General features: G+C 44.5%; 1 protein-coding gene across 2 annotated transcripts in view; it reads left to right on the top strand.

Annotated features, from left to right (window-relative positions):
* Positions 1 to 24,578, top strand: part of LOC144706804 (agglutinin-like protein) — a 28,684-nt gene extending 4,106 nt beyond the window's left edge. The window contains exons 2-9 of one of the 2 annotated variants that reach the window (XM_078579858.1): positions 19,718 to 20,208; positions 20,303 to 20,411; positions 20,471 to 20,545; positions 20,611 to 20,676; positions 20,762 to 21,271; positions 22,865 to 23,174; positions 23,930 to 23,996; positions 24,399 to 24,578. In XM_078579858.1, the coding sequence (XP_078435984.1) occupies positions 19,718 to 20,208; positions 20,303 to 20,411; positions 20,471 to 20,545; positions 20,611 to 20,676; positions 20,762 to 21,271; positions 22,865 to 23,174; positions 23,930 to 23,994 (1,626 nt within the window). In that variant the 3' untranslated portion in view covers positions 23,995 to 23,996; positions 24,399 to 24,578. Of the gene's footprint in view, positions 1 to 19,717; positions 20,209 to 20,302; positions 20,412 to 20,470; positions 20,546 to 20,610; positions 20,677 to 20,761; positions 21,272 to 22,864; positions 23,175 to 23,929; positions 23,997 to 24,138; positions 24,374 to 24,398 lie in introns of those variants that run through there. The other variant, XM_078579857.1, reaches the window with a different exon arrangement.
* The last annotated feature ends 1,190 nt before the right edge of the window (positions 24,579 to 25,768 follow it).

Genomic DNA, 25,768 nt, shown 5'->3' with positions numbered 1-25,768 from the left:
AAAACGCTGGATGCCGCGACCGAACTGCGTCTGGAGCATGGTGCAAAAATGTCGAACATTCTGCGCAACCTCCGACTTCGCAGTCAGAAGGTAAACCCACGTATAGCGGGTAGCTTCGTCCACAAAGAGTAGGAAGTAGCGATGCCCCTTCAGACTGGGCTGTGGGGCCGGCCCCCATACATCACTGTGGACGCGGAACAGCGGGGTCGTAGTGTGAGACGAAGAGGAAGCAAAAGAGGATCTACGATGCTTGGCCAACTAACAAGCTTCACAAATCACAGTCTTGAGGTCCACGCCCAAACATAACGACGGAAACAAACGCTGTAAAGTAGAGAAAGGTGGGTGTCCAAGACGCTGATGCTCCATCAGAAGACGACCCCGACACTGCTCAGCCACCGAGAGTAGAGTCCGGTGCACCATGAAGCAATGGGAGCGGCCTCCGTCATCCAGCAGCAGCAGTCCATTCTCCCGCCTAATCGGTGTAGTCTGGCCCACCTTGTCAGACAGAAACATACCGTCAGGCCTGAGGTGGAATGAACAGGAGACGGCATCAACTAAACACTGCGGAAACATAAGAACTGCCCGCAGGTCGGGAACATGCAGGACGTTGTGGACCACACCAAAGCCGTCCACATAGACTGCCCCGATGCTGGCCACACGAAGACGTCCACCCCCTGCAGTGAGAACAGTACGGCCACCCTGATGCCGCTCGTAGGACACAAACCGGGCATTACTCGGGGTCATATGTTCGGTGGCCCCCGAGTCAAGAACCCAAGTAGTATCGGAGACGACAGGAGAGTGAAAAGCCGTATGACCACAGTGCCATTCATCGGAAGGGGAAGGAGTGGAAGACGCACCAAAACCACCGAAGTAAGCCGTGGATGGATTCTGCAGGGCTGCCATCTGGTCACGAAGTCGGGCCAAATCTGCCTGGAGCTGATCCATGGTCACTGAGGAGGCGCTGGCGGAGGACGAGTCGGACTGGGCCACCATGGCCTTGCCGTCGGCGGCCTCTTTCTTCTTTCTCCAATCATTCAGGTGCTTCTTGCACTTGTTCTTCCCGTGGCCCGGTTTGCCGCAATATGAGCAAACTGCCGTACCAGTTGGTGGAGCAGCGGATGTGGGCGTAGGGAGGATCGCCGGGGGCTTGCCGCCGGAAGAAAGTGCAGACGCGGTGGGGGCAGAAAGCAGGGCAGTCGACTCGCCCGGAGGACCGGAGGAGGGAGTCCCATGGAGGAGAAAGTGACTTTCCTCCTCTTGGAGCTCCTTCACCAATTCCTCAAGAGCAGGTGGACCTTCTTTGCGGTGCAAAGCACGACGACGGACGTCATCATACTCGCGGTTCAGGCCGCTGAGGAAGCCCATGATCCGCAAGAGGAGCACATTCTGGTACGTCTTCGACGTCGGGTCGTCGGGTGGAAGATAATAGTCCACCTCATCCCACATCTTCTTGTGGGCAAATGCATATTCAGAGATGGTCAGCGTCCCCTGACGGAGATTGCTGGCCTGACCAGCGTTCACTGAGACTGCAAGAGCATAAAGGCGCCACCAGTCGTTGTCCCGGCCACAGAAGGAGCGCGCCTGATCCCAGAATCCTTTGACCGTTTTCTGATGCGGAAACCGGTCGCGGAAGTCGGGAGCCAGGGTGTACGCATACAGCCAGCCGAGGACGAACTGTTCCTCAACGTCCCACGCCGCATGGTGTGGGTGGTCGACTGTAAGGGGCTCTTCAGTGCAGTGCTTGAAGAGCTGACGTGCCTTCAGGGCGGTTTAGACAAAGCGCATCCACTGAAGGAGATTTGGGCCCCGTAGGAGTGTCACCTCCGGGACCGATGGGAGCGGATGAGCCACCTTGTAGGACAAGGGCCTCTCGGCGAAGTCAGTCTCAGTGAACGGCATGTTGGTTTCGGTGGCGGCGGCGCGGCGGCTTGGTTGCGCGCTGCACGCTGCTGCTGTCGCTGCGGCGCGCGGCTTGCTGATTACTGCTGCCCAGGCGCGCGGTGGCAGTGCGCGCGCGCGCTCTGGTTGGCGGCTGCGCGCGGGCGCGCGCGATTGGCGGTTGCGCGCGGGGCGTGCTACGGCTAGGGCTGCGCGCGTGCGCGGCGGCAGCTGGCAGCTGCGCGCGCGGCGCGCTGGCGGCTGCGGCGCGTGCGTCCGCGGCTGGCGGCTGCGCGCGGCGCTGCGGCTGGCGGCTGCGGCGGCGCGCGCGCAGCGCTGGCGGCTGCGGCGTGGCGCGCTGCGGCTTAGGGCTGCGCGCGGCGTGCGTGCAGCGGCTGGCGGCTGCGGCGCAGGCGCCGCTGAGGCTAGGGCTGCGCGCGCGAGCGCGGCGGCTGGCGGCTGGCGGCGCGCGGGCGCTGCGGCTGGAGCGCGCGCGGCGCTGCAACGGGCGGCTGCAACGCATACGCGCGCGCGGCTGGCGGCTGCGGTTGGGCGCGCGGCAGCTGGTGGCTGCGCGCGCGCGGCGCGCGGCGTCTGGCGGCTGCGGCGCGATCACGCTGGTGGCGGCAGGCTGCGGCGCGCGTGCGGCGGCTGCGGGCTGCTGCGCGTGCGCGCGGCGGTGGCGGGCGGCTGCGCTTGCGCGCGGCGGTGGCTGGCTGCTGCGCTTGCGCACGGCGGCGGCGGCTGCTGCTGCAAAAGCGGCAGCGGCGATGTGCGGGCGATGTCAAACCCTAGGTGAGGAGCTCTGGAGCTCTGATACCATGTTGTGGAAGAGAAGAGGAAGATAATGACATACTCATAACTGAGTACATAGGTGGGTATGTATACCCTAAGAGAGAGAAGGATAGATGGGCTAATGGGCTTATAGAATAGGGCCTATTAGCCCATAGTAGCTAGTCTCTCACTAACAGATTGGAATGAGGACAAAGAGTTAAGTGGATTTGAGTTTTTTTGGATTGATTTTTGAGCTGGTTTTATGGTTTAATTTTTTTTCCAGGATTTTTCTATTTCTTCTCAATTTAATGTTGTTGCTTGATGATTTTACTTCTTGCATGATGGGCAAATCAGTTTATCTCCCAAACTTTAGATGGATTTAGTGGAGTGGAAGAGTCTTCTGATTTTATTTGTCACCTAGGAGAAAACCTCTTCCCATGATACTCTATTGAGAATTCACAATTAAATCATTAGGTGGGATAATGTTTTAAAAAATGGTCCCTCAATGGTGCAAATGGAAATTATCGCAGATAGTTTCCCAAGGGTATTGAGGCTAGGAGATTTGATTTATGGCGGATTGGTTTTGTTCGTTTCACTTTCCATTTCAAGGAGGGTTAGGGAAAGATTGCGGAGGTATTTACGATTTCTCTATTATTTATAGGATATTTTTTGTCATAGCTCGCGATCTTCTTGCCTTTTTGTTGGTCCTTGAATGATGCAAAGTGGGAATTTTGAAACATAGCTTCCGTGAAAGACAAGAGACCTGAAGATATGCCCTAGGTAGTTAACTGTCAGAACTCCAGAGAACTCCATACAACAAAGATATTTTTTTTATAATCCTGGAATGATTCAAAGTAAAAATTATGAAAAAGAATTTCCCTCAGTGGGTATTTAACAATAAATCTCATGAGTGAAGATCCCGTCCTTTACGAGACCTTATTATAAGCCAAAGATGTGCCCAACATAGCTAGTCATCAGTACTCCAGAGAACAAAAACCAATTTTAATAAGCCCTCGAATGATGTAAAATGGGAATTACGAAAAATGGTTCTGAGAAGTAGAGAACCTTAGGTTGAGAACCAGATGGTGGAGAAGTTGAGACAAGAAGATAGAAATCGAGAATGAAAAATAGACACACGTTCACCTCCGTTTAGGACACACAATTTGTATATACATAATAATGGGCCGAAACACAAGGGGCCCAGTACGAAACTCCCAACGGCTAGTCTAACGGCTAGTTTCTTTAACACCTCCCCTCAAGCTGAGGAATGAATGTCCTGCATTCCCAGCTTGGAGACCAAATAATCATGATGGGCTCTGGAGAGACCCTTCGTTAGGAGATCAGAAAGTTGTTGGTTGGTGGAGACATAGTTGATTGCAATAGTCTTGGATTCCAATTTGTCTTTGATGAAGTGACGGTCGATCTCCGCATGTTTTGTCCGGTCATGTTGAACCGGGTTGTGAGCAAGACTGATGGCAGATTTGTTGTCACATAGTAAGGTAGTGGGTTGGGTTGTGGGAAAGCGCAATTTGCTGAGAATGCCTTGAATCCATAACCCTTCGCAAATACCCTTCGTGAGTGCCCGAAATTCAGTTTCGGTGCTAGAGAGGGACACAACTTGTTGCTTCTTACTACGCCAGGTAATCAGATTCCCACCAAGGAAGGAGCAGTAACCACTGGCAGACTTGTGATTGACCTGCGAACCAGCATAGTCAGAATCAGTATAAATTTCAAGAGAATGACCTACCTTGAGAAAAGGTGAGGCTGAGGCCAATGGTCCCCTTTAAGTACTGAAGTACACGATAGGCAGCCTGCAAGTGAGAAACTTTTGGGTGATGCATAAACTGACTTAGGACATTCACAGAATAGGATATGTCAGGTCGCGTATGGGATAGATATATAAGCTTACCAACTAAACATTGATAAACCAATGGCTCTGTATTAGGTTCATTGTCATCCAGTTTAAGCTTGAGGTTTAATTCCATGGGGGCGAACACAGACTGACATTGAAGATACCCAGTTTCATCCAATAGATCATATATGTATTTATGTTGGGAGAGAGTAATACCACTGGAGGACTGAGCGACTTCAATGCCTAAGAATTAGGTAAGTTCTCCCAAGCTCTCAATATCAAATTGTGAGTTTAGTTGATGACTTAAATGTGTAATACCAGGTGAATCATTTCCAGAAATAATTATATCGTCTACGTACACGATAAGAATAATGACAGTGTTAGGAGTGGAGGGATGATAGAATGGAGTATGATCCCCATTATTTTGTTTGTAGTCAAGATGCTTCAGAGCTTGAGTGAAATGTTCAAACCAGGCACGAGGGGATTGTTTTAGGCCATATAGAGCTTTCTTGAGGCGACACACTTGTCCAGAAGATAGATTGTAACCAGGAGGGGGTTTCATGTACACCTCTTCATTGAGGTGTCCATGAAGAAAGGCATTTTGTACATCAAATTGCAAAAGGGGCCACTGAAGAAGTGCAGCCAAAGATATTAGAATTTTTGCCGCAGGAGAAATGGTTTCCATGTAATCCACCCTGTATTTATGAGTGTAACCTTGAGCAACAAGACGTGTTTTGTAGCGATCAATTTGACTATCGGTCGGGTACTTCACAGTATAGACCCATCTGCTACCAATTGGACTCTTACCGGGTGGGAGAGATGTTAACTCCCATGTATGGTTCTTAGACGATGCCTCCATTTCAGAATCCATTGCTGCTCTCCACTGAGGTTGTGTAAGTGCCTCCTGAACAGACCTGGGTATATTAATTTTTTGAAGATGTACTAAGAAGTTTTTATGTGTAGGCTATACATTATGATCTTTTATGTTACTTAACGGAAACGAAGTTGTACGAACGTCGGGTTCTGAGTCCAGAGAGTTATGAGTCTGGGGTTGTTCAAGGGGGGGGGCACTTGTTCAACCATGGAGGGATGCACTGGCTCAACATCAGATGATGAAGCCAAGGTTGGAGCACGAAGATGTGTTCTAACGAAGTGTCGAGGACATGGAGAGAGAAGACGAGATGATATCCAGTTTGAGTGTTCCCGGGGCTGTCCTCGGAATCATTGTCACCATAGTTGGGGACATCCGAGGATGACCTTTGATCTGAAGATGGACCTGACAAGGAAGGAGTGTTGTGAGGCACGAGTAACGGTATAGATGGGCTGGTGAATTTCTGATTTCTTGGAGAGTCCTTAGAATAATAAAATCGATGTTCATTAACTGTAACATCATTAGAAATTAAAATGCGTCAAGTAGAGGGATGATAACACTTATAACCCTTTTGAGTGTTAGAATATCCAACAAATACACACAAGAGAGCACGTGGGGCGAACTTATGTGTTTGATGGGGATGTTAATGTACATAACATTCACATCCAAATATTCGAAGTTCCAAATCGTGATGTAGCTTTGCCGTTGGATAGGAAATTGTGACTATGTCAAGAGGGGTTTTTCCCTTTAAGGAAGGAGTGGGAAGACGATTTATTAAGTAAGTAGATAACATAGCTGCTTCTCCCTAGAGTGTGTGAGGACTACTACTCTGAATAAGTAGAGCCCGAGTTTTCTCCAAGATATGTCCCAGTTTGCGCTCTGCCCTTCCATTCTGTTGGGGTGTATGTGGACATGATGTTTCATGAATAATGCCTTGGTTTTTAAACAAGATAGAAATCTCAAGGTTCATGAATTCTTGACCATTGTCTGTTCGGAATCGCTTAATGAGAGTACCATGTTGGCGTTGTATCATAGCAACAAATCCTTTAATAATAAGGAAGACATCTGATTTTTGTTTCATGAAGTGAATCCAGGAGAAACGACTAACATTGTCGGTTAGAACAATAAAGCAGCGAAACCCATGAAGGTCAGTGAAAGGGGCTGGTCCCCACACGTCACAATGTATCAATTCAAACACCGTAGTAGCAGAAGAGTCAGTTAAAGGATAACTGGTTCTTTTGTGTTTAGCAAGTTGACATACATCACATACGAAATGATCCATGCATAATCTGTGACAATGTTGTGGAAAGAAAGTTTGTAGGAGATGAAATGATGGGTGAACCAACCTTAGAGGATAACGATACGGTGTTGGATGTAGGAGCCCCCCCTGCAACAGGTTCCAAGCATATGTTGTCCTGTTTGGAGGAGTGCAAGTGGTTTAAACCGTCCTTTATTCTAGCTAGCCCATGCTTCAGGCCCTTGACCTTATCACACAAAAATGCATTAACTCCGTCAAAAATCAGCTTATAAGAGGAGTTTTGGGCGAATCGTTGAACAGAGATTAAATTAAAAACAAAGCTGTGGTACATGCAAGTCATTGGTGAGCATATTTAGTGGGTCAAGGTCTATACTACCTATTCCAGCAACTGTAAGAAGCATGCCATCTGCTGTTTGTACTTTCTTAGAGTAATGACACACTTTATAGGTTTTAAAAACTGAACTCAAGTGAGTCATACGATCAGTTGCACCAGAGTCTAAAATCCAGATAGCAGAATTTTGAGGTATGTTACTTACAGTTAAGAGGCATAGGGAGTTACCTGAAGAATTTTGAGGTATTTCAGTTGCCTTGAGCTTGCTCTGAAGTTGATGTAATTCCTCTTTGAGTCACTCAATGCCCTGAACCGAGGTGTGCCGTGGAGTAGCATCAGTTCCATCAGTTTCAGTTTGTATCATACTGTTGCCTTTACCAATAATTTTATCAGCCCAGACAGGACGACCATGAAGTTTCCAGCAAGTCTCTTTAGTGTGTCTAGGTCGTCGACAGTGACTGCACCACAAGTTATCTTTATCATCCCCACGTGATTTCTTAGGTTGGTTTTTTTTCTGTGTCGATGGATCAACGTTTGCTGGTAATTTTGTAGTAGAGGTAGGTCGTCGTGATACATTGCTAGGATATGACTGTTTTGTGCTGCAAGCTGAGTTTTGAAGTTGAGGTGGAGTCATGTTGCGATCTGTGCCTCGTCCAAGACGGTGCTCTTCTTTACGAATCTGTAAGACAGTTTCTTCAAAGTTCAGCTTGTGTTCACGATTGAATAGTTGTGCATGAACAGGTCCAAATTTGGACCTATTTCCCTTTAGGTACCGATAAACCCTATCACGCAACACATATTGACGATCTATAGAATTAGCTGTAGGTGATCGATAGAAATCTATTTCCTTCCAAATGGTTTGAAGCTCATTAGCATATTCTAAAGCAGTCTGATTTTCCTGGAGTAGCGTCATTGAAAGATCTACTAGATCGGCTATACGTGATTTGTCATCTCTCATACAGTGTTGTTGTTGAGTGAGATCCCAAAGTTCCTTAACTGTTTCATAATCTGTATAAGAATCACTAACCTCAGAGATCATGGAATCTAAAATCCAGGAGAAGAGAATGTTCTCCTCACTTCTCCACTTTAGATACTTTGGATCTGTTTCCTGAGGTGGGTCATCAGTCAAGTGGTGATGTTGACCCCTTGCTCGGATTGTGCTATTGATATATTTCGTCCATTGGTACAAGTTATGACCAGTGAACAAATTTCGTTGAGCTGTCTGAGGCAACTGGGTGTACCATTTGTCCCCTATGGGAGCATGGGATACGCCCAGATCTACCCCAGAAGAAGATAGGTGTTCCTCCTTTGCCATCAGATCAGCAACAGCAGAAGTAGCACAACAATTAGAGAATAAAGATGGAGCGAGTACACCTGATAGTTGTAGCAGTGAGACAGTTGAAGGAGAAGCTTGTGGCGATCCCGTCAACCGTGTCCTCCCAGTTAGTCAGGAGAGACTTCCCAGGAGATTGAAATAGCTAGAGGTCCCCATTTGATCTTCTCTCAGAGACGCAGAGATGTCAGCCCTGCAGCCTGTGACAGGATCCCGTAACCTGGAGCCGTCCAGCTCAGCGTGGTAGTCTTGCTCGTCTTCACCGTAGCTCTGATACCATGACAGAAGTAGAGAACCCTAGGTCAAGAACCAGATGGTGGAGAAGTTGAGACAAGAAGATAGAAATCGAGAATGAAAAGTAGACGCCTGTTCACCTCCGTTTAGGGCACACAATTTATATTTACATAATAATGGGCCGAAACACAATGGGCCCAGTACAAAACTCCCAACGGCTAGTCTAATGGCTAGTTTCTTTAACAGGTTCCCCTGAATAGTTATTCACAACAATTCTCACCAGTTTAGATCCAGTCGTTTGTAAGGACAGAATCCTTAATGCGAACCAGTTTAGGATGTGACCTAATTAGTTAGACCTCAGAGAATCAAGTATTAGCTCTCGAAGAAGTTGATAATTGGGTCGTTTAGCTTCTGCCTGTCTTTTCATTAGAACTGTTGATATCATTTAGAATTATATTCATCAGAAGGGCATAAGTCTATTACATTTAGATTGCAAGCGGTAGTAATATCTGGGAGGAGAAATGAGTAAATGCCAGTTCACCAATCCCTGTTCACTTCTGTTTTGGACTAAGTTTTTCACTTTAATGAAATAACTAAAGGATGACTATGCACCTACCATCAGTCTGATGAAATCTGTCAGATGATGGGCATATGTATTTGAAGATACATGTTTCTGACTGTTCGATTAGTGTTCTTACGATCAACCAATGAACCATTTCCTCACCATGACTTCGACTCCCACATTTGCACAGTCAGTCGATTGAATTCTATGGAATTCCTTCTCCTTAGGGATATGTATGAACCCTAACCCAGATCAGGCAAAAGCCAAAGGCAAGATCCCTGCACTTGGTTAGGGTTCTTGCCTTTGGCTAATGTCGTTACGAAATGTTATCTCATATACATCCTTTTAACTTTCTTGGAACACTCATCTCGTGGGATCTTTATTCTAACTCAAGATGCTTGGATGCTATCTGAGCCTTTGCTGTTTCCTGATGGTATTGCCTTTTTCAGGTTAATATTCTTGATTATGTTAATGAGTTCTTTTTTATGTTATTTCTCCCATGAAATCCCCTATTTGCTTTTTTTCTACAAAATATGACATGAAAAACAAACCCTTGGAACTGTATTATAATTTTTTATGGGTCCATAGAGTTTCCCTTTTTAAGACAAGCAGGAATCTATCCTCTGCCCATCTTTGGAAATAGGGATTCATAACGGATTTAACATATTACAAGAGTATTTGCAAATTTATCTTAAGAACACAGGCTTCTGTTAGTTTTCAGTAAGAAATAAGAATTATAGTTATCTAGTGTAGCATCTAACATGGCTGGTATGCTCAAGAAAGCACAAAAGGAAAGAGGGGCAAGTGCATTATCTTTTTGGTGGACAATCAGACAACCTGCGAGTGATGGCAATGGATTTTTTTTGACAAAAGGACAATATTCCAGGGAAAAGGGTACGCGAGAGGAAGATCAATGAGACGATAACATACCACACCTGAACCAAAAAACACAAAAGGTATAATAACAAGAGAAGTTTTGACGAGAAGAAGAAGGAAGGCTGAATAAGAGGGGAAGAGATTTACTTTGGGAATAGCAGAGAAGTTTGGAGAGCAACCTTAACTCTTGCAGTACCTTTGGAATCCGGAAGAACACGAGATAGGAAGAGCTTAAGACTAAAGTCTGACCGAGAGGGGAGGAGACTTATTTTGTCAAAGCAGACGACCCTGAAGAGTAAACAGACAACTCTTGAATCTACCAGGCCAGTTCTTAATTTCTTGAGTTATTATTAATGTGAAAGCTTTTGTTCAACTTTTTCAACTCTGTATGACAGTAGGAGAAAAAGGAGGAGGCAGGGTACCAGGTGGAGCCTGATGACACTGCCAAGGTGGACCCTGCCTCATTGGGAGCCTATGAATTAACCCTAAAATATAGAGTTATTCCCTTTCATTAATGTTCTGTATCCCTTAAATAGGTAGACATGCAATCACACTTTTCTTGAAAACACTTCACTAGAATAGGAAATAATTAATGTGACCTGCCAGCTGACGCAACCCTCAAGCCGGTAATAATGCGCTTAATTGACAGTTTGGACTTTGTGGGCAGGGTAGGAAAAAATATAAAGGATAACATGATGATGGTTTCGAACCTCCAGTGGCATGGCGGCACCTGCTTATGTTATTGGGTCCCTGCCATCATGCTACCTGTTGTGGCAATACCAACTCATGGGATTCACTCCATGACATGGTGATACCATTCAGAGGTGCATATATGAAAGCCGCTCCCAGCCCAAACTAGGAGGCGTTGGCCTGGCCCACTCCAGGCAAAGCCTGATTAACCTTTAAGCCCTCCAGCGCGGAGGGGATGGTGGCTTTTGATGACTGTCCCTGCATGGGAGGAGTTGGAAGCTACTTCGACAGTTAGCGTCATACACTCTGTTGAGTCGCTCTCCTTCCCATCCTCTTCTCTCTTTCCCTCATTATCACTCCTGTGCGAGAACTGAAGTTGGAACCAAACTGGGAATATATGTTTCTATATTGGCAGAAATCTGAATACATCGAGCTCTATCAATTTGGTATGCGAGCCATTCATCTTTTGCCATCCATTGATTATCTTAGCGACTCAAGTCACAGCTCGAACTCGTTCTCTAGCTTCAATGCCTCTTACTTCCATTGTTCACACCAAAGTTGGGCTCTCTTTCTCTGCTGTGCGACCTCCTCTCGACGCTTGAGCACCTTTATGAGCCGCCAACTGCATTGCGATTGGGGTGACCACTGTCTCTGTTTCACATTCACATGGACAGCGGGAAGGGTCGCTGTGGGGTCCCGACAACCCTAGGCCCTCATTGAAAATGGGCTTTGTGGGCCTGAATGATTCTTAGCGCCGTGAGAAGGCCTGCCTGAGATACACACTTGTAGCAGGCCCGAAGATGGTCTTTAACAGGCCAATCAGCACTTCTGCCCAGTAATATTACATGGAGTTTGTACAAGATTTAGATCACTGATTTTCACAGTGTTTTTCCTGTCCTCTGCTTGTGGCAGTGTATCATATCCTCAATTTTACCATTATCCTGGATTAATCTACGAGCAATCAGACAAGCATTTAATTTGATCCACCATGACATCTTGGTAGCTTTTACAGTAGATAGTTGTCTGCACCATGCCATGGATTATGCCAGAAGTAATCGGACAAATTTCCATGTAATATTCTGGCTGATAGCCTGCATCTCGTCAACCATTGTGGTACTCCGACTGGGATGGCTTAGGGTCTGAGAAACTACCTTTGGAATGGAAATGTCTGGAAAATAAGCAATAAAAAAATAAAACGAAGAATCAGAAATAAACCACATAATGGGAAAGAGGTTGCTAGGTGCATCGACAAGGAATAAGAAAATCATTACAATCAGGTGGTGCCGAGGGAGAGGTTGTTTTTGCGGTTGAGTGAGCAGTTGAGTCAGAAGTTTTTGCAGGTAAAGCTGAATAACAGTAGGCTTCACCATGTAGGAGCAGAGGGTTCTAAAGTTTTAGGAAGTTCTTGAGGAATTGGAGAAACTCTTTGAGTAGGTAAAGAGACTTGTACAGAACCAAGGACCTTCAGTGGTAGATTATGGGGGAAAAGAAGAGGATGACTCAAAGAATAGCTCGGGACCTTATCTCAGAAGCTCTAATCTAGAGATACATGAACCTTTCCTTCTTTGAAATGTTCATCTCGTTTGTGTTTTTTAGCTTGGGTCTCATTTCAGGTTGTGCATAAGCTATATGAGATTTTAATTTGTAGAGTATATCATCTCTTTCTAACAGTACTTTGTCAATTGAGTCAACTGAGGTGGCAAGGTACCCATATCGTATTAAGTGGAAGGTCTCTCCTATAAACAGCGTTAAATGGTCACTTCTTGGTGAAGTGGTGATGGAAAGTCTTTTACCATACTCAGCCAAAGTACGCATGTACACGAACGTTTGGGATTATCTGAGGTGAAACAACGCTAAGTAATGATATGATCCCTTTTTTGGAGACTTCTATTTGGCCATATTTTTGAGGTTAGATCCTGAAACATAAGTTGTTTCTGAACTCACGTTTTGTGCACCTGGAAGATGATGTCATTCCTTCCAGAATTTGCTAATGAAAGATTGCCGGACCAGAGATAATTGAATATGAAATCCCATGGAGTCAGAAAATTTCTTTGAAAAAGATATATGCTATGGACTGAGCTAAAAATGGATGTCTGCCAATTCAGTGCGCTTAAACTCTTTTCATAAAGGGGCTAGTTGATCTCCATATGGCCCTTTCATGGTTTGGGGTCATAAAACAGAGTGAAAACAATATCAGGCTGATGCTTCCTATAAGTGTAGCTGGTATCATATCACCAGCCTTAAGCCATGGTCAAATCTTTCGGCACACTCCGCAGTATCCTCTCAACTGGACTTGTATCCGGTGACCCAGATTGCGTGATAATAAAAGTGGAGTGATTCAAGGGGGGCATTGATTCCACCCAAGGTCAGTTTGTGGGGCCCAGAGGGGTCCTTTGAGATCAGGATGTATACACGGACGCCGCCACCGTATCAAGTGAAGGTACGAGAAGGGAAGAGGATGATGTTCGAAATGAGAAAGATACACCACGAGAGAGAGAACCCAAAGCACCAGTGGGAGGTATGATCCAGGAAAACCGAGAACAGAAAAGCAGGCACAGAGCATGAGGGGAAGAGACTGGTCACCAGGGCGAGAGTGAGGTAGGAAAGCAGTCCAGAGCTGCATAAGATAGGAAGGAAACGGATAAAGGAGCCCATCAGATGATAATCATGGAGAATATCAATCAAGAAGTGGCGACGACAAGAGGGGAGACAAATCAACAAATGGAGAAAGGAAAAGGAGAAATATCCACAGGCCAATCCCCCCAACAACCGAATGTAGTGAAGAAAACAACGAAGTCGGAAGCAGCGACGCGCCAGAGAACCGCAAAGCAGCACTCGGCACAAGAAGACAAAGGGGAAAGTGTCAGAACCAGCATGGTCTACAGGAGGAAGAAGATAGTAATGACGCACAATCGGGGAGTGGCGAAGCTGATGAAGATTGCAAAGAGCAATAGGTCGAAGCTGATAGCTGGGGGAAAGGTGAAGAGGAACACAAAGAACAAGGCTCAAATGTCAAGCTCAAGCTTGAGAACACCAGATGTGGAGATACTCACAACGAAAATGGCAGATGGAAGGGAAGAGCGAAATGAAGGAGAAAATAATCCCCTACTTAGCCAACAAGTAGAAGAGATTGCAGTGAAGGTTGGATTGCAATGGACCCAGGGAGGGGTAGGGGGGCCCAAAGGTTTTTCATGAAGTGTATCTCCTGGAATATTCGTGGGCTCCGGGATGAAAGGAGATGAGGGGTGATAAGAAACCATCTGAAAGAATGGGGAGCCACAGTAGTATGTCGGCAGGAAACGATGTTGGAAAGCTGTGAAGGTAGAGTGTGGAACACAGTGGGCGAGGCTTTCTTAAGGATTTCGTTGTGGTCAATGCAGTCGGACACTCTGGAGGTGTGTTAATAGCTTGGAACGATACAGTGTTTGATAAATTAGAAACCTGGATCGGTCAAGCGACGGCAGCAGCTAACCTAAAAAGGTGAAGTGATGATTTTGAGATGGTAATTATATCAGAGTATGGTCTAACAAATGCAGCAAGGAGGAGTGCTTTATGGGGGGAGCTGGCAGAGGTGGTTTCTAAATTCCAAGGATCGCTAATGTCTTTTAGCGAAGATTTCAATACAAAGCTGGAGGCTGGGGACAGGCCAAAGGACAGGGGGGCTAGACCTTGACTCAGCAGATTTTTGGTCGTTCATAGCCGAAGCAGACCTGCAAGAAATGGGGCCCGTGGACTGTGTGTACACGTGGAGGAGCATGGGGGGAGACGAGATGAAGCCTAGATTGGATAGTTTTCTATGCTTAGTCGAGATGGCGGAGAAGTTTCCTAATGCAGATGTGACATTGCCAAGGCCATTATCGGATCATACTCCCATCGTGTGGGCGACCAATGAGGCTTTTAGGCGCTCCGCATATTTCAAGATAGATAAATCGTGGTTCCAAGAGGAAGATTTCAGGGAAGAGATAGCGCAAGCATGGAATACATGACTAAGAGCGGGGTCAAACATAGAGACCATCGCCCAAAAATTGAAAGGACTGCGGCAACATTTGATGGGGTATTGGAAACAAGTTTGGGATACCTGGAAGAAGAGGAGGTATGATTCCCTAACAAAAATAAAACAACTGGGTGATTTTGACGACATCAGAACTCTTGATGGAAACAAAGTACAAGAGCGTAGAAGATGGCAGGGGGTGGTTGCCGAGGAAGACAATAAATTGGAGATGGAATGGAGACAATGGTCCAGACAATTCTGGCTACGTGCATGGGACGCAAACATGGGATTCTTCCATCTGGTGGGAAATGGCATGAGGCGTACAAATTATAGATTGAAAATAAAGGTGGGATAGAGGGAACACATTGGCACACCGGCAGTGGGACAAGCCATTGCAGACCATTTCGAATCCTTCTCCAGAAAGAGAGAACAGAGTACATGGAAGTGGTGAGGCAAAGGGCAAGGAGGGTGAGCTTTCAACATCTAGCGGAATTGATCCGACCGTTTTCAGAAGAGGTGGTCAAGGCAGCAATTAAGGGGTTGAATGGGGTGGAAGCTCCGCGGCCAGATGGCATCCGGGTGTTCTTTTACAGCCAATGTTGGAATCTGGTCGGTTCAGATGTGATGGCCACTTTTGCTGACTGTAGAGAAGGACGAGGAAACATGGAGAAGATGAATAGATAATATATATTCATCCTGCCGAAAGTCAAGGGGCAAAAAAATTGAAGATTTTAGACCCATATCGTTGTCGAACTTAATCTATTTGATTATTGCCAAGGTGCTAGCAAACAGGCTGGGAGCTAGGATTGAACTGGTTGGTCTCTCTCAGTCATCCTTTCTTCCTAGCAGGCTACTGGTTGATAGTGAAGTAACAGCTGGGGAAATATTAGCCGCATAGAAAAGGAAAAGAACACGAGGGTTCCTTTGGAAGTTTGATTTTGCCAAGGCGTACGACTCTTTAGACTGGGATTTCCTATGAGCCTCCATGAAGAGCAGAGGCTTTCCCAATGAATGGATAGTCTAGGTGAAGAGATGCATCACATCGCACTCCTGCATGGTGCTGGTAAATTGGCGACCAAAAGGCGGCCAAATACAGTCTCAACGAGGAGTGGGATAAGGCTGTCTACTAGCACTGCTATTGTTTGTCTTGGCAGTGGATGCACTTACAGTTTGTACTGAGCAAGCGTGCATAAAGGGCCTACTGCAAGGCTATCAATAATCCGAACAATCAAATGAAATTCCCCTGCTACAATACGCTGATGATACCATCTTCTTCATCGAAGGCTCAGTGAGGGAAGCCCGTTTATCCATACTAATTGATCTTTTTGCAGATTTCTCGGGACTTCAAATAAACCAGAGCAAATCAGCTTTTATGTGCAACAGGTTATTGCCAGGAGAGGAGGCACAATGTGCGGAGATTCTGAGAACACCAATTGGGCGACTCCAAATGAGATATCTGGGCCTACCACTGACGAAGGGGAGGATGACAAAAGCTGATTGGCAGCCCGTCATTGAGAAGGTGAAAAGACAGCTAGAGGGATGGAAAGCAAAAGTGTTATCAAGAAGGGGACGATTGGTGCTGTTAAGGTCAGTCTTATAAACCATTCCGATTTTCTATCTCTCTGTATTCAAGATGCCCACGAGAGTAGGGAAGGGAATAGAAAGCATGATGAGGCGCTTTCTATGGAGAGGATCTGGGCCAAAACAAAGAGGGGGCCTTGCTATGGTGGCATGGGATAAGGTATGTTGTCCCGTAAAGATGGGAGGTTTGGGGGTCCTGCTCATGCAAAGTATGAACATGGCACTACTTACCAAATGGGTGGAGATAATTATGAATCCGGAAGAGGATTTGGTCATCAATTTATTGCGAGACATCTATGGTAGGGGATTGATTGGGATAGAAAGGCAGATCTGTATCATGGAGCATCGCTGTTCTGGCAAGGGCTGAGACAGGTTTTTCCAAGAGTGAAATATTTTTTTTTCGACCAAGATATGCGACGGGACAACATTCCAATATTGGAGAGATGCATGGGCGACATGGGGCAACTTTTGTGAGATATTCCCCCGACCGTATGCACTTGCCCATATCAAAATGCCCACATGCGTGACTGCTTGGAGAGAGTGTGGAACCTGATCATATAGGGGCCTTATCAGACCAGCATGTGTCTGAGTTCATAGATATGCAGCACTCCCTACTCCAGTTACGACCAGAAGATGGGGAAAAAAGACAGTTGGGCGTGGACAGATGGCCCCTTCTTAGTCCAGAAGGCTTCTACAATGATCAAGGAGGGGCAAGAGGAGGATATGGCATTAGTCAACACCTGCAGGTTCATATGGCGCCAAAAAGTCCCATTGAAAGTGCGGTTTTTTGGGTGGCTGCTAGCAAGGAAAAGATTAATGACTAGAGTCTTTCTCAAAAGGTTCTATCTAGATACTTCGTCGCAATGTGTGCTATGCTTGAATGGGGAAGAAGACTGCAACAACCTTTTCTTTGAATGCTCTTTTGCTCGTACAATGTGGGCCAGCTAGGCAAGGATGAAGGTGACATCGGAACTGGCTTTTTGGGACTCGGCACAGAATTGGGAAGGAAGAGGAAACAAGGAGGGTGGCCAAGCATTTGCGGTGTTGTGGGCCATCTGGTTGCATAGAAATGAGGTGTTGTTCAGAGGAAGAAGGTATTCTACAGATGGAGCTATACATGGAGTGGAAGGTCTTAAGGCAGCATGGTCCTTGCACGCGATGAGAGGTGAAGGGAGATGTTGAAGATGAGTGAAAGGAGGATATATGGCCTGTAAGGCCTCGATGGGAGGTTCACCGATTCGTTGGTTGTTCATCCCTTATTATAGTTGTTAGACAGAGCCCTTCACTTATATTTATTTTTTCTCTTAAAGTGTGTTTCCTTTCTTGTCCTTATCGGGTTACTTATTATGTAATAGGCCCACTAGGGCTTAGGCCTACTTGTAATCCCCAGAAGTATGTGGGGGAACTGTCTTTTGAAATTAAGTTGTTTTTCTCTCTTCAACCCTAACGGCTTGCTAAGGATGCCGCTACCAGGAGAAGGAGCTCAGGCTGCAACAATAGTTCAAAAAAAAATCATGTCACCAGCCTTCAGCTTCCAACAAAGATACGTTAACTTTAGATATTGATTATTTCATACCCTCAGCATTTCCCCCACCCTTTAATTGTCAACCATTAGTGACACACCTCAGATTTTATTGACACATGAATTAGTTTAGTCCCATCTGTTACCCTTCTTATGCATACATGATGCTAATAACATATTGTAGGTAATACCATACTTAGCTTTGAGTTCTCCACTTGATAATTAGCTTCCTGTCAGTCAAAGTACAGAATTCTTGCTGTTACCGATAAGATATCCATTTAGGTGATAGCTACACCCAAAAATCAAGCCAAATGCAGACTCGTATTCCTACGCACTCCCCCCCTCGCGAGGTGGTCCAACCAGCTCAACTGTCATGCTCCTCATCTCCAATTGCCCCACCATCCCTTTTTCAGCAACTTAATTCAAATATTGGTCTTTCCGCTCAAGAGTAATCAGTTATAATTAAGTAGCACGGGAATCTCACTCATGCCGGCTAACTTTTTCTTCTGGGCCAGCTTTTTCCTTTTGTCACCTCTGTTTCTTCTTCTTCTTCCTTGCACATTAAATCCAAGGAATTGGGTTATTTTGTGGAATTTGGGTTAAAGATAGATTTGAGGTTTGTATCACACCCAAGGCAATATAATATAAGCAGGTTTTTGGGTGAAACAAGTCTTTCTAGGGCTTAAAATAACACCCCTAATGTGGTTTGAATATTTTCTGAAGATTTGAAATGAATTTGGATTCTTTCAAAGCAATGAATCAATTTATGCAAAAATAACCTCATAATTGTCCTTATTAGCAAGTTCTTAGTGCTGCGACTAAGTTAATAGCTAAGTGTGGAACAGGCAAGGCCCTGTGTTCCTAATGATAATACATGAAATGATCCAATCCCTTCAAAATTTAAGGAGGTCTTATTTTCAGTTTGAACATTGTAAAAACTAGAACAAGGTTTTTCCATTAGGATAGGGTATTTGTCTCTGTTTCCACTTCTGCTTCTGTGGTGATGTCCATTCTGCCACTTCTGCTCCTTCACTCTTCTTTATCACATTGGTGCAGCCAGTTTCTCTCTCTATCTCCCTGATAAGAACCCCAGGCTTTTATCAGCTTTTCTCTCTGGTCAAATGAACACTTTACATTATATTGATCCAATCATATCTTTAAGTCATTGAATCAGGTAATTACTCTATTTTCAGCTTCCCCGATAATTCGTTAACTCTCATTCATGTGAAGATTTGTTTTGGGATGATGGTCCAGTAGTTTGAAAGTTCTCTCTGCATCAAGTTATCCTCCAACTCCAAAACAAAACCCATCAGTCTCTATGACAGAAGGTAAGATAAGTCCAGAAGTGCAAATGATCGAGAGGTGAACACCTCATGTCATTCAATTGCAGCTTCAGCTGATTTATACCAATGAAATTCCCATCCTTCAATTACTGTGTTTGAGGACCTGCTCTACTTACAAGTCCACATAAAAGTTTGTGATAGTTTTCTGTTGCTTATTAATTCCATTGCAGGTAGCATACATGTTTTGTATGCCTCGACTATTCTAGCCTCTCTCTAGCCTCTCTCTTGATAGGAACCCTTACCTGGTTCTTATCATGCCCTTACTGTAAACATCCTCTATTTCACCTCTCTCTCCCTCTCTGATCGAGTCCTAAATCAATGATGGATTTCCCATTTTGTACAATCCAAGTAAAACTGCAATAGGTTTCTACAGGGAACCTAGCAAGTTCCACCAAAAGTGTTTGGCTTTTGTGTAATCCTCAACCTTGTTTGCACATCCATGAATAATTCTACCCTTCAATTCAATTCATTTCCTTTCTTATGCTTGCATCTGAATTATGTACTTAAGGAATGTATGAAGTGCAAAGGTGTGGGTGAACAACAAAACCATGTGTTTTTTCACTTAGCAACCTAACAGTGTTATCTACTTGATGTTTCTAATGTTTTCTTGGCATTGATCAGGTGAGGGACACGATATGGGGAGTGTTGAATGAGACTGAAGACCATATTGTGCCTTATCCCAAGGAAAGTGATGAAGAGTACTCTAAGAAGCAGAGGCATGAGGCATCCAGCGCCTCTAACCTGATAGTGACATCTGGCCGGGCCAAGTCTGGCTCCAACAATGACTTCCCAGGCTCCTCCAGCCTTGAAGGGACATCAAATTTTGACCCTAATGAACAAATTTCTGCTTCAAGATTTGACATGGATACGTGGCCAGACCTTCCGTCTCTAAATTCCTCATTTGGCAAGGGGTTCATTGGTGATTGCGCCAGGTCAAACCCCATAGCCAACACCCCAGATACCATGGTTAACAGTCTTTACCACTCTGGGGCGGCCATTGTTGAGAACAAGGATAGTTCTTTGAAGGATCACTGTGGAGAGCCTGGGAATAGTTTTCTGGACTGTGACTGGGGTAACATTGCAGACTTTGATGACTTTGATCGAATCTTTAGGTAATCACAAAAAAACAATACTTTAGTCTATTTTAATCATCAATCATATCGTGTTCTTCCCTGACGTATCATTCTCACAAGTGGCGTCTTGCAGAAATGATGATTCCCTTTTTGGGAGCGATATCATCAGCCATGGAGGAGATGAGATCCTCTCCCACTCTACAAATGCCAACAATTCATCCACACCATCTTTTACATTACAGGTGTGTTTAGAAATATTAATTTTCTATAAAAAAATATATTTCAACTCCATTATCTTCAGGATAGCAATAGTGAGAGGGGATCCCCAGCCAAAGAAGTTGAAGGGCAGCAAGTGAACGCACTCGATGGCGAAAATGTATGAGATTCTCTGTTTGAAGAAAGAGCTGAAATCCTCTTCTCATCTTGGTTTTGCTTTATCAGGTTTCAGCCATTGCGCCTACGCAGCTTTTGGACAACTATGGAAAGCGTGATCACTCTTCGGACGGGGTACTTTCTCTCTCTTCCTCTGTTTGGGTTATGCACCTTGAGACTTGAAGATTGTCTTATTCCCCTGATTGTGCGTTGATCTCAGGTGGAGAGGCTAAAGAGGTCATCTAAGTCTCGGAAAAGGGCAGAAGAGAAAGGCCCAAGCGGCATCCACCAATTCAAACCTCCAGGTGTTTCCTTCCATCAGAGAGACGATGGCGGCCAGCCTTTCATGGGTAACTATGCCGGTGCCAGCAAGCTTTTGGGTCCACCATATGAATATCCAGTCCGGCCCTTCTCACCAGCGTCAACAAAGCATCCGTTGATGACACCGCAAGAAAAGATTGAGAAGCTGAGGAGGCGGCAGCAGATGCAGGCAATGCTAGCAATTCAGCAGCAGCAGCAACAGATTGAGCAAAAGAGCTCTTCCACAGAAATGTCGGCCACCCAGGTCAGCCCTCGTCCAAATCAGGGTGTCTTTGGCGATGACGCCAAAATGATCCCCTCCTCAGACGTCGCCCTCCCAACTGAAGCAGACGACCTACAGAACTCTGTACTCATTGATGACTCCTTGGGAGAGAAGATCTTCTACCAGCTCCAGGACGCCATTTCTAAGGTCAGGTCCCCTCACTCTTTTTTTTACGACAAAAAAAATTGCCATTGCTAAGGTCTGACTCAACCATTCTTTCCCTCTCTGTCTGGGCCTACCCTCTATTCCTATGTATACACTTTTCTGCCTCTGTTTGTACTTGTTTCTCTTTATGTCTGTGTTTATATCTTTCTTTCACTCTGTATCTATCCATATCTTTCTACCCTTCTCTCTCTCTCTGTGTCTCAACTGTTCTATCACTCTCTGTCTCTATCCTTCTACTTTTCCATGTAGGCTTCTCCCTCTATCTGTTGCCACCATTTTCTCTCACTTTGTATCTATATGTCTCTACCATTTGCTCTCTCTTTGTGTGTCTCTCTGTCCCTGCCATTTTATCTCTCTCTATTTGTGCCTGATATGCCCCTGGAGGATATCATGTAAGTGTCAAATAAAACGCCTTGAGACTTCGATCTCCTCGAAATAGTGATGTTCTTCCAAGATCACTGTAAATACGTGTAATATTGATGTCAAGGGCGGGGTGGAGAATGAGATACAGAATTGGGAAGAAGAACAGGTCAAAATTTGAGAACGAGAGAAGAATGGCAAGTCACATTGATATTGCTAACTTCTGGAATAGAGAATCCCCAATTCTATCCTGAGGTTGCCTCACTGCAACAGACTTCAAAAAGTGGGCTTTATGTCCCTATCCCTTTCTTTATAGGGTCCTGTATGATCCACCTTTCACGCGTGGTTTGAAGAGCCACACATACCGCATTGCCTTTTATTCCTTCTTTCCAAATATTTCTGAGGCCCTCTGTATCAGTATCCCTCTGTCTCTCTTTGTGTCTCTCTATCTCTCTTTGTGCCTCTCTGACTTACCTTCTCTTTTTTGTGTCTCTCTATCTCTACCTTCTCTCTCTCTCTCTCTCCCTCTTTGTGCCTCTCTGACTTACCTTCTTTTTTTTGTGTCTCTCTATCTCTACCCTTCTCTCTCTCCCCCTCTTTGTGCCTCTCTGACTTACCTTCTCTTTTTTGTGTCTCTCTATCTCTACCCTTCTCTCTCTCTCTCCCTCTTTGTGTCTCTCTGACTTACCTTCTCTTTTTTGTGTCTCTCTATCTCTACCCTTCTCTCTCTCTCTCCCCCTCTTTGTGCCTCTCTGACTTATCCTTCTCTTTTTGTGTCTCTCTATCTCTACCCTTCTCTCTCTCTCCCTCTTTGTGCCTCGCTGACTTACCTTCTCTTTTTTGTCTCTCTATCTCTACCCTTCTCTCTCTCTCTCTCTCCCTCTTTGTGCCTCTCTGACTTACCCTTCTCTTTTTTGTGTCTCTCTATCTCTACCCTTCTCTCTCTCTCTATCCTTTGTGTCTCTCTCTATTCTTTCTCTTTGCCTCTACCGTTCTCCCTCTTTCCTTGTGTCACTATGTTCTGCCTCTCTCTCTCTTTCTGGCTCTCTCCTTCTATCTCTACCCTTCTCTACATCTCTCTGACATTGCCGCTGTCAATTTTTCTCCATACTCTTATTATCCATCTTCCACATATTGCTTGGTGTTCTTCCTCATCCCAATTTAATTCCTTGTTTAGCATCATGTTTCCACACTCACCTTCTTCCTCATTTGCAGTTGGAGGTGAACGTGAGATTGTGCATAAGGGACAGCCTTCTCCGTCTGGGAAAGAGTGCTGTGGAGAGAAACAATGCCAGTGACCGGAACAGCATCATCAAGAGCAGCAGAGATGATGACGAAGCTCCGACTGACGAAGATAAAAAAATCTGTGAGACATTGGCAAAGCCACATGCTGAGACGGACACAAATCCCATCGACCGTATCGTTGCCCACCTCCTCTTCCATTGCCCCTCTTCAGAGCCAACACCAAGGTTGGTAAAGGAGGAACTTCCCCTGCCCCCGCCTCTGCCATTGATGAACTTCCCCGGTGAGCTTTCCCCTGCCTTGTTTCTCTCTCCATTCAACTTTCCCCTGATTTCGAGTTGTGATTGTTCATCTATAAATTTTCTCTTGTCATTGGTTCCTGAGTTCTGCTCTCTTCTCAAATTTCTTGTCATGTGTTTCTTAGTTTTTCTTTCCTGAAAACATTTTCCTGACCTATGCAATCTAAATTTCTTTCTCTATATTATGATCTGGGCTTATGAGTTTCTCTTTCCTCTGAAATTTCTCCTGATATACTCATCTTTCTCTCTCTTATGAATTTTAATTTCTCCTGAATTGTATACTCTGTAATGATTTGGGCTTCTGAGCTTTCTCCACTTTGAACTTTATTCTGACATAGGTTTATGCTTTTCCTTCTATGTACTAATCTTGATCTTTGCTTCTGAGTTTTTCTCTCCTCCGAATTTTATCTTGACATAGGCTTCTGCATTTTTCTCTCGGCCGAATTTTCTCGTAATCAGGGACTGTGAGTATCTCTCTGGCCTGAACTTTTCCCCGGGGATGATTATCAAAGCTTTTAAGTTTCTCTCGCATTAGCTTTCTTCTTTTTCGGGCTCTGAGTTTCTATCTGCTCTAAAATTTCTCCTGATCTGGGCTTGTGAGTTTCTCCGTGAACTTCTCCTGATTTGATTTTCTGAGTTTCCCTGTTGTTCCAAAATTTCTCCTCACTTGTGTTCATGACTTGCGGGTTCCTCTCCCAAACTTTTTCCTGATCTGGTTTTATCTCTCAATGTGGCACAGCATCCAAGGAGGCAAACCCTGAAGATGATTTCTCAGATCAGATGCTTCATACAGATCACCCGTAAAGGTCACCATTGCTTCATCTCTCTTCTTCTCTCGATTTATATATATATATATATATATATATAAATATATATCTATGTATCTCTCTCTTGGGAGGCTTGAAGAGGGGTTGCTGTTGATGAGTTTTGTTTTTGCTTCCTTATCAGCGACTGAAACTACTGGGCCCATGACAAGCTGAGCAACAGCAGCAAAAACCAAGAATATCATCGTTCCATCCCCGCTAATACTTACCCTTAAAAAATGTGTCTTCTATTTAATTGTGTGACGTACCCATCTTCCCCCGGCATATCTGCACCTCACAGACTCGCTCTCTCAAATTCTATTTCTCTCTCTATATTCTGGGAGTTATAATTGTTAAAAGGGTCCTCTTGTTTTGTTCCTTATCTGAGTTTCCCTACTGACGCAGTGCAATAGTTCCTCGATGAGGATTTTGTCTCTGATGGGCCATCACTGGAGTTCCACCCTGACTATTTGGTAAGAATATCCAATATAACCCTGTAACACAGATTTCTGAAAAAACAAATTAAAATATCTGGATTTCCTTGCTTTTTTTGGTGGAAGGAAAATGCAAAAAAAATTGTTGGCCTATTTCTAATCACTCCTTGATCGAGTGATTAGAAGATGCTTCAGGGAATTCTTAGAATCATCTGATGAAGGTGACAGGAAAATATTATATTTTGGTTTCTTGATGAATTTTCTTTAGCTTATTCTTTTCATCAGCGTCTACCTTTAAGCCATCTTTTTAGAAGTTCTCAGAAAGTATAGCAGAATAATGAAATGGAAGTGGTGGAAATAGATTTTTATGTTGGATCTTGTGCGAATTTATTCTGCTCATTATTTTTCCTTCACATTTACTTGCGATCAAGAGTTAAGGGGGTGAGTTTTGGGAAAATTTGATATAATGATATGAACATTACAGGAGGATATTGTTTTTGGTTCTTGACAGTTTCTTCTGCCCATTATGTTGATGGGTATCTACCTTCGAAGCATAGGTCTAGAAGTTGGACACTATTAAAATCAAATTTGCCGGAGGACATTTTTTGTTGGTTCCACGGTGAATTTTCTTATGTTAAACATCTACGTGTAAATTAAACGTTTAGGAGATTATTTCAGTGACTTGCAAAAAAAATAGAAACAAGCTACAAGAGAAGATTATTTTTTGGTTCCTGACACAATTTTCATCTGCTTAGTTCTTGAGACAGTTTTCATGGTCTTTCTTTGCTATCTGGAATGTTATTTTAAGAGTTGGATAACAAAGGATTCAGTCTTATAGTGTGGAACTTAGACAGCCAACTAGAAGATAGCTATATATAATGTTTTTTTTTCACCAAGAAGCAGTGTTTATCCAATGTTATATAGTTCATATAAATCAAACCATCATAGGCCTATCTTAAATAATATCTCTACTACGCGTCTTATGCAGATCAAGTCATCGTGTGGATGGAACCCAGAAATTTCTGATATGAAACTATTTATGGGAATTTTCTACTTGAAAATCAACATTATAACATCAAATGGCTGGTTGTGTTTGGGTAACCAAGTCAATAAATATATATATATATATATATATATATATATATATATATATATATATATATATATATATTAAATTGAATTGAATGTTAATTCAATGAGGTGGGCCTGCCACAATTGCCTATTTGAGAATTACAATAAGTTCTTTCACAGAGTCGGACACAGAGAGATTGACTGGCGCCCTCTGATTGCAATCCATCAAATGCACATCCAACCATCTTTAAACATGTCAGGCAGGTTAAG

This window comes from Wolffia australiana, chromosome 8, assembly GCF_029677425.1.
Source record: "Wolffia australiana isolate 7733 chromosome 8, ASM2967742v1".
Taxonomy (NCBI): Eukaryota; Viridiplantae; Streptophyta; class Magnoliopsida; order Alismatales; family Araceae; genus Wolffia; species Wolffia australiana.
This window is presented reverse-complemented; position numbering and strand designations above follow the sequence as displayed.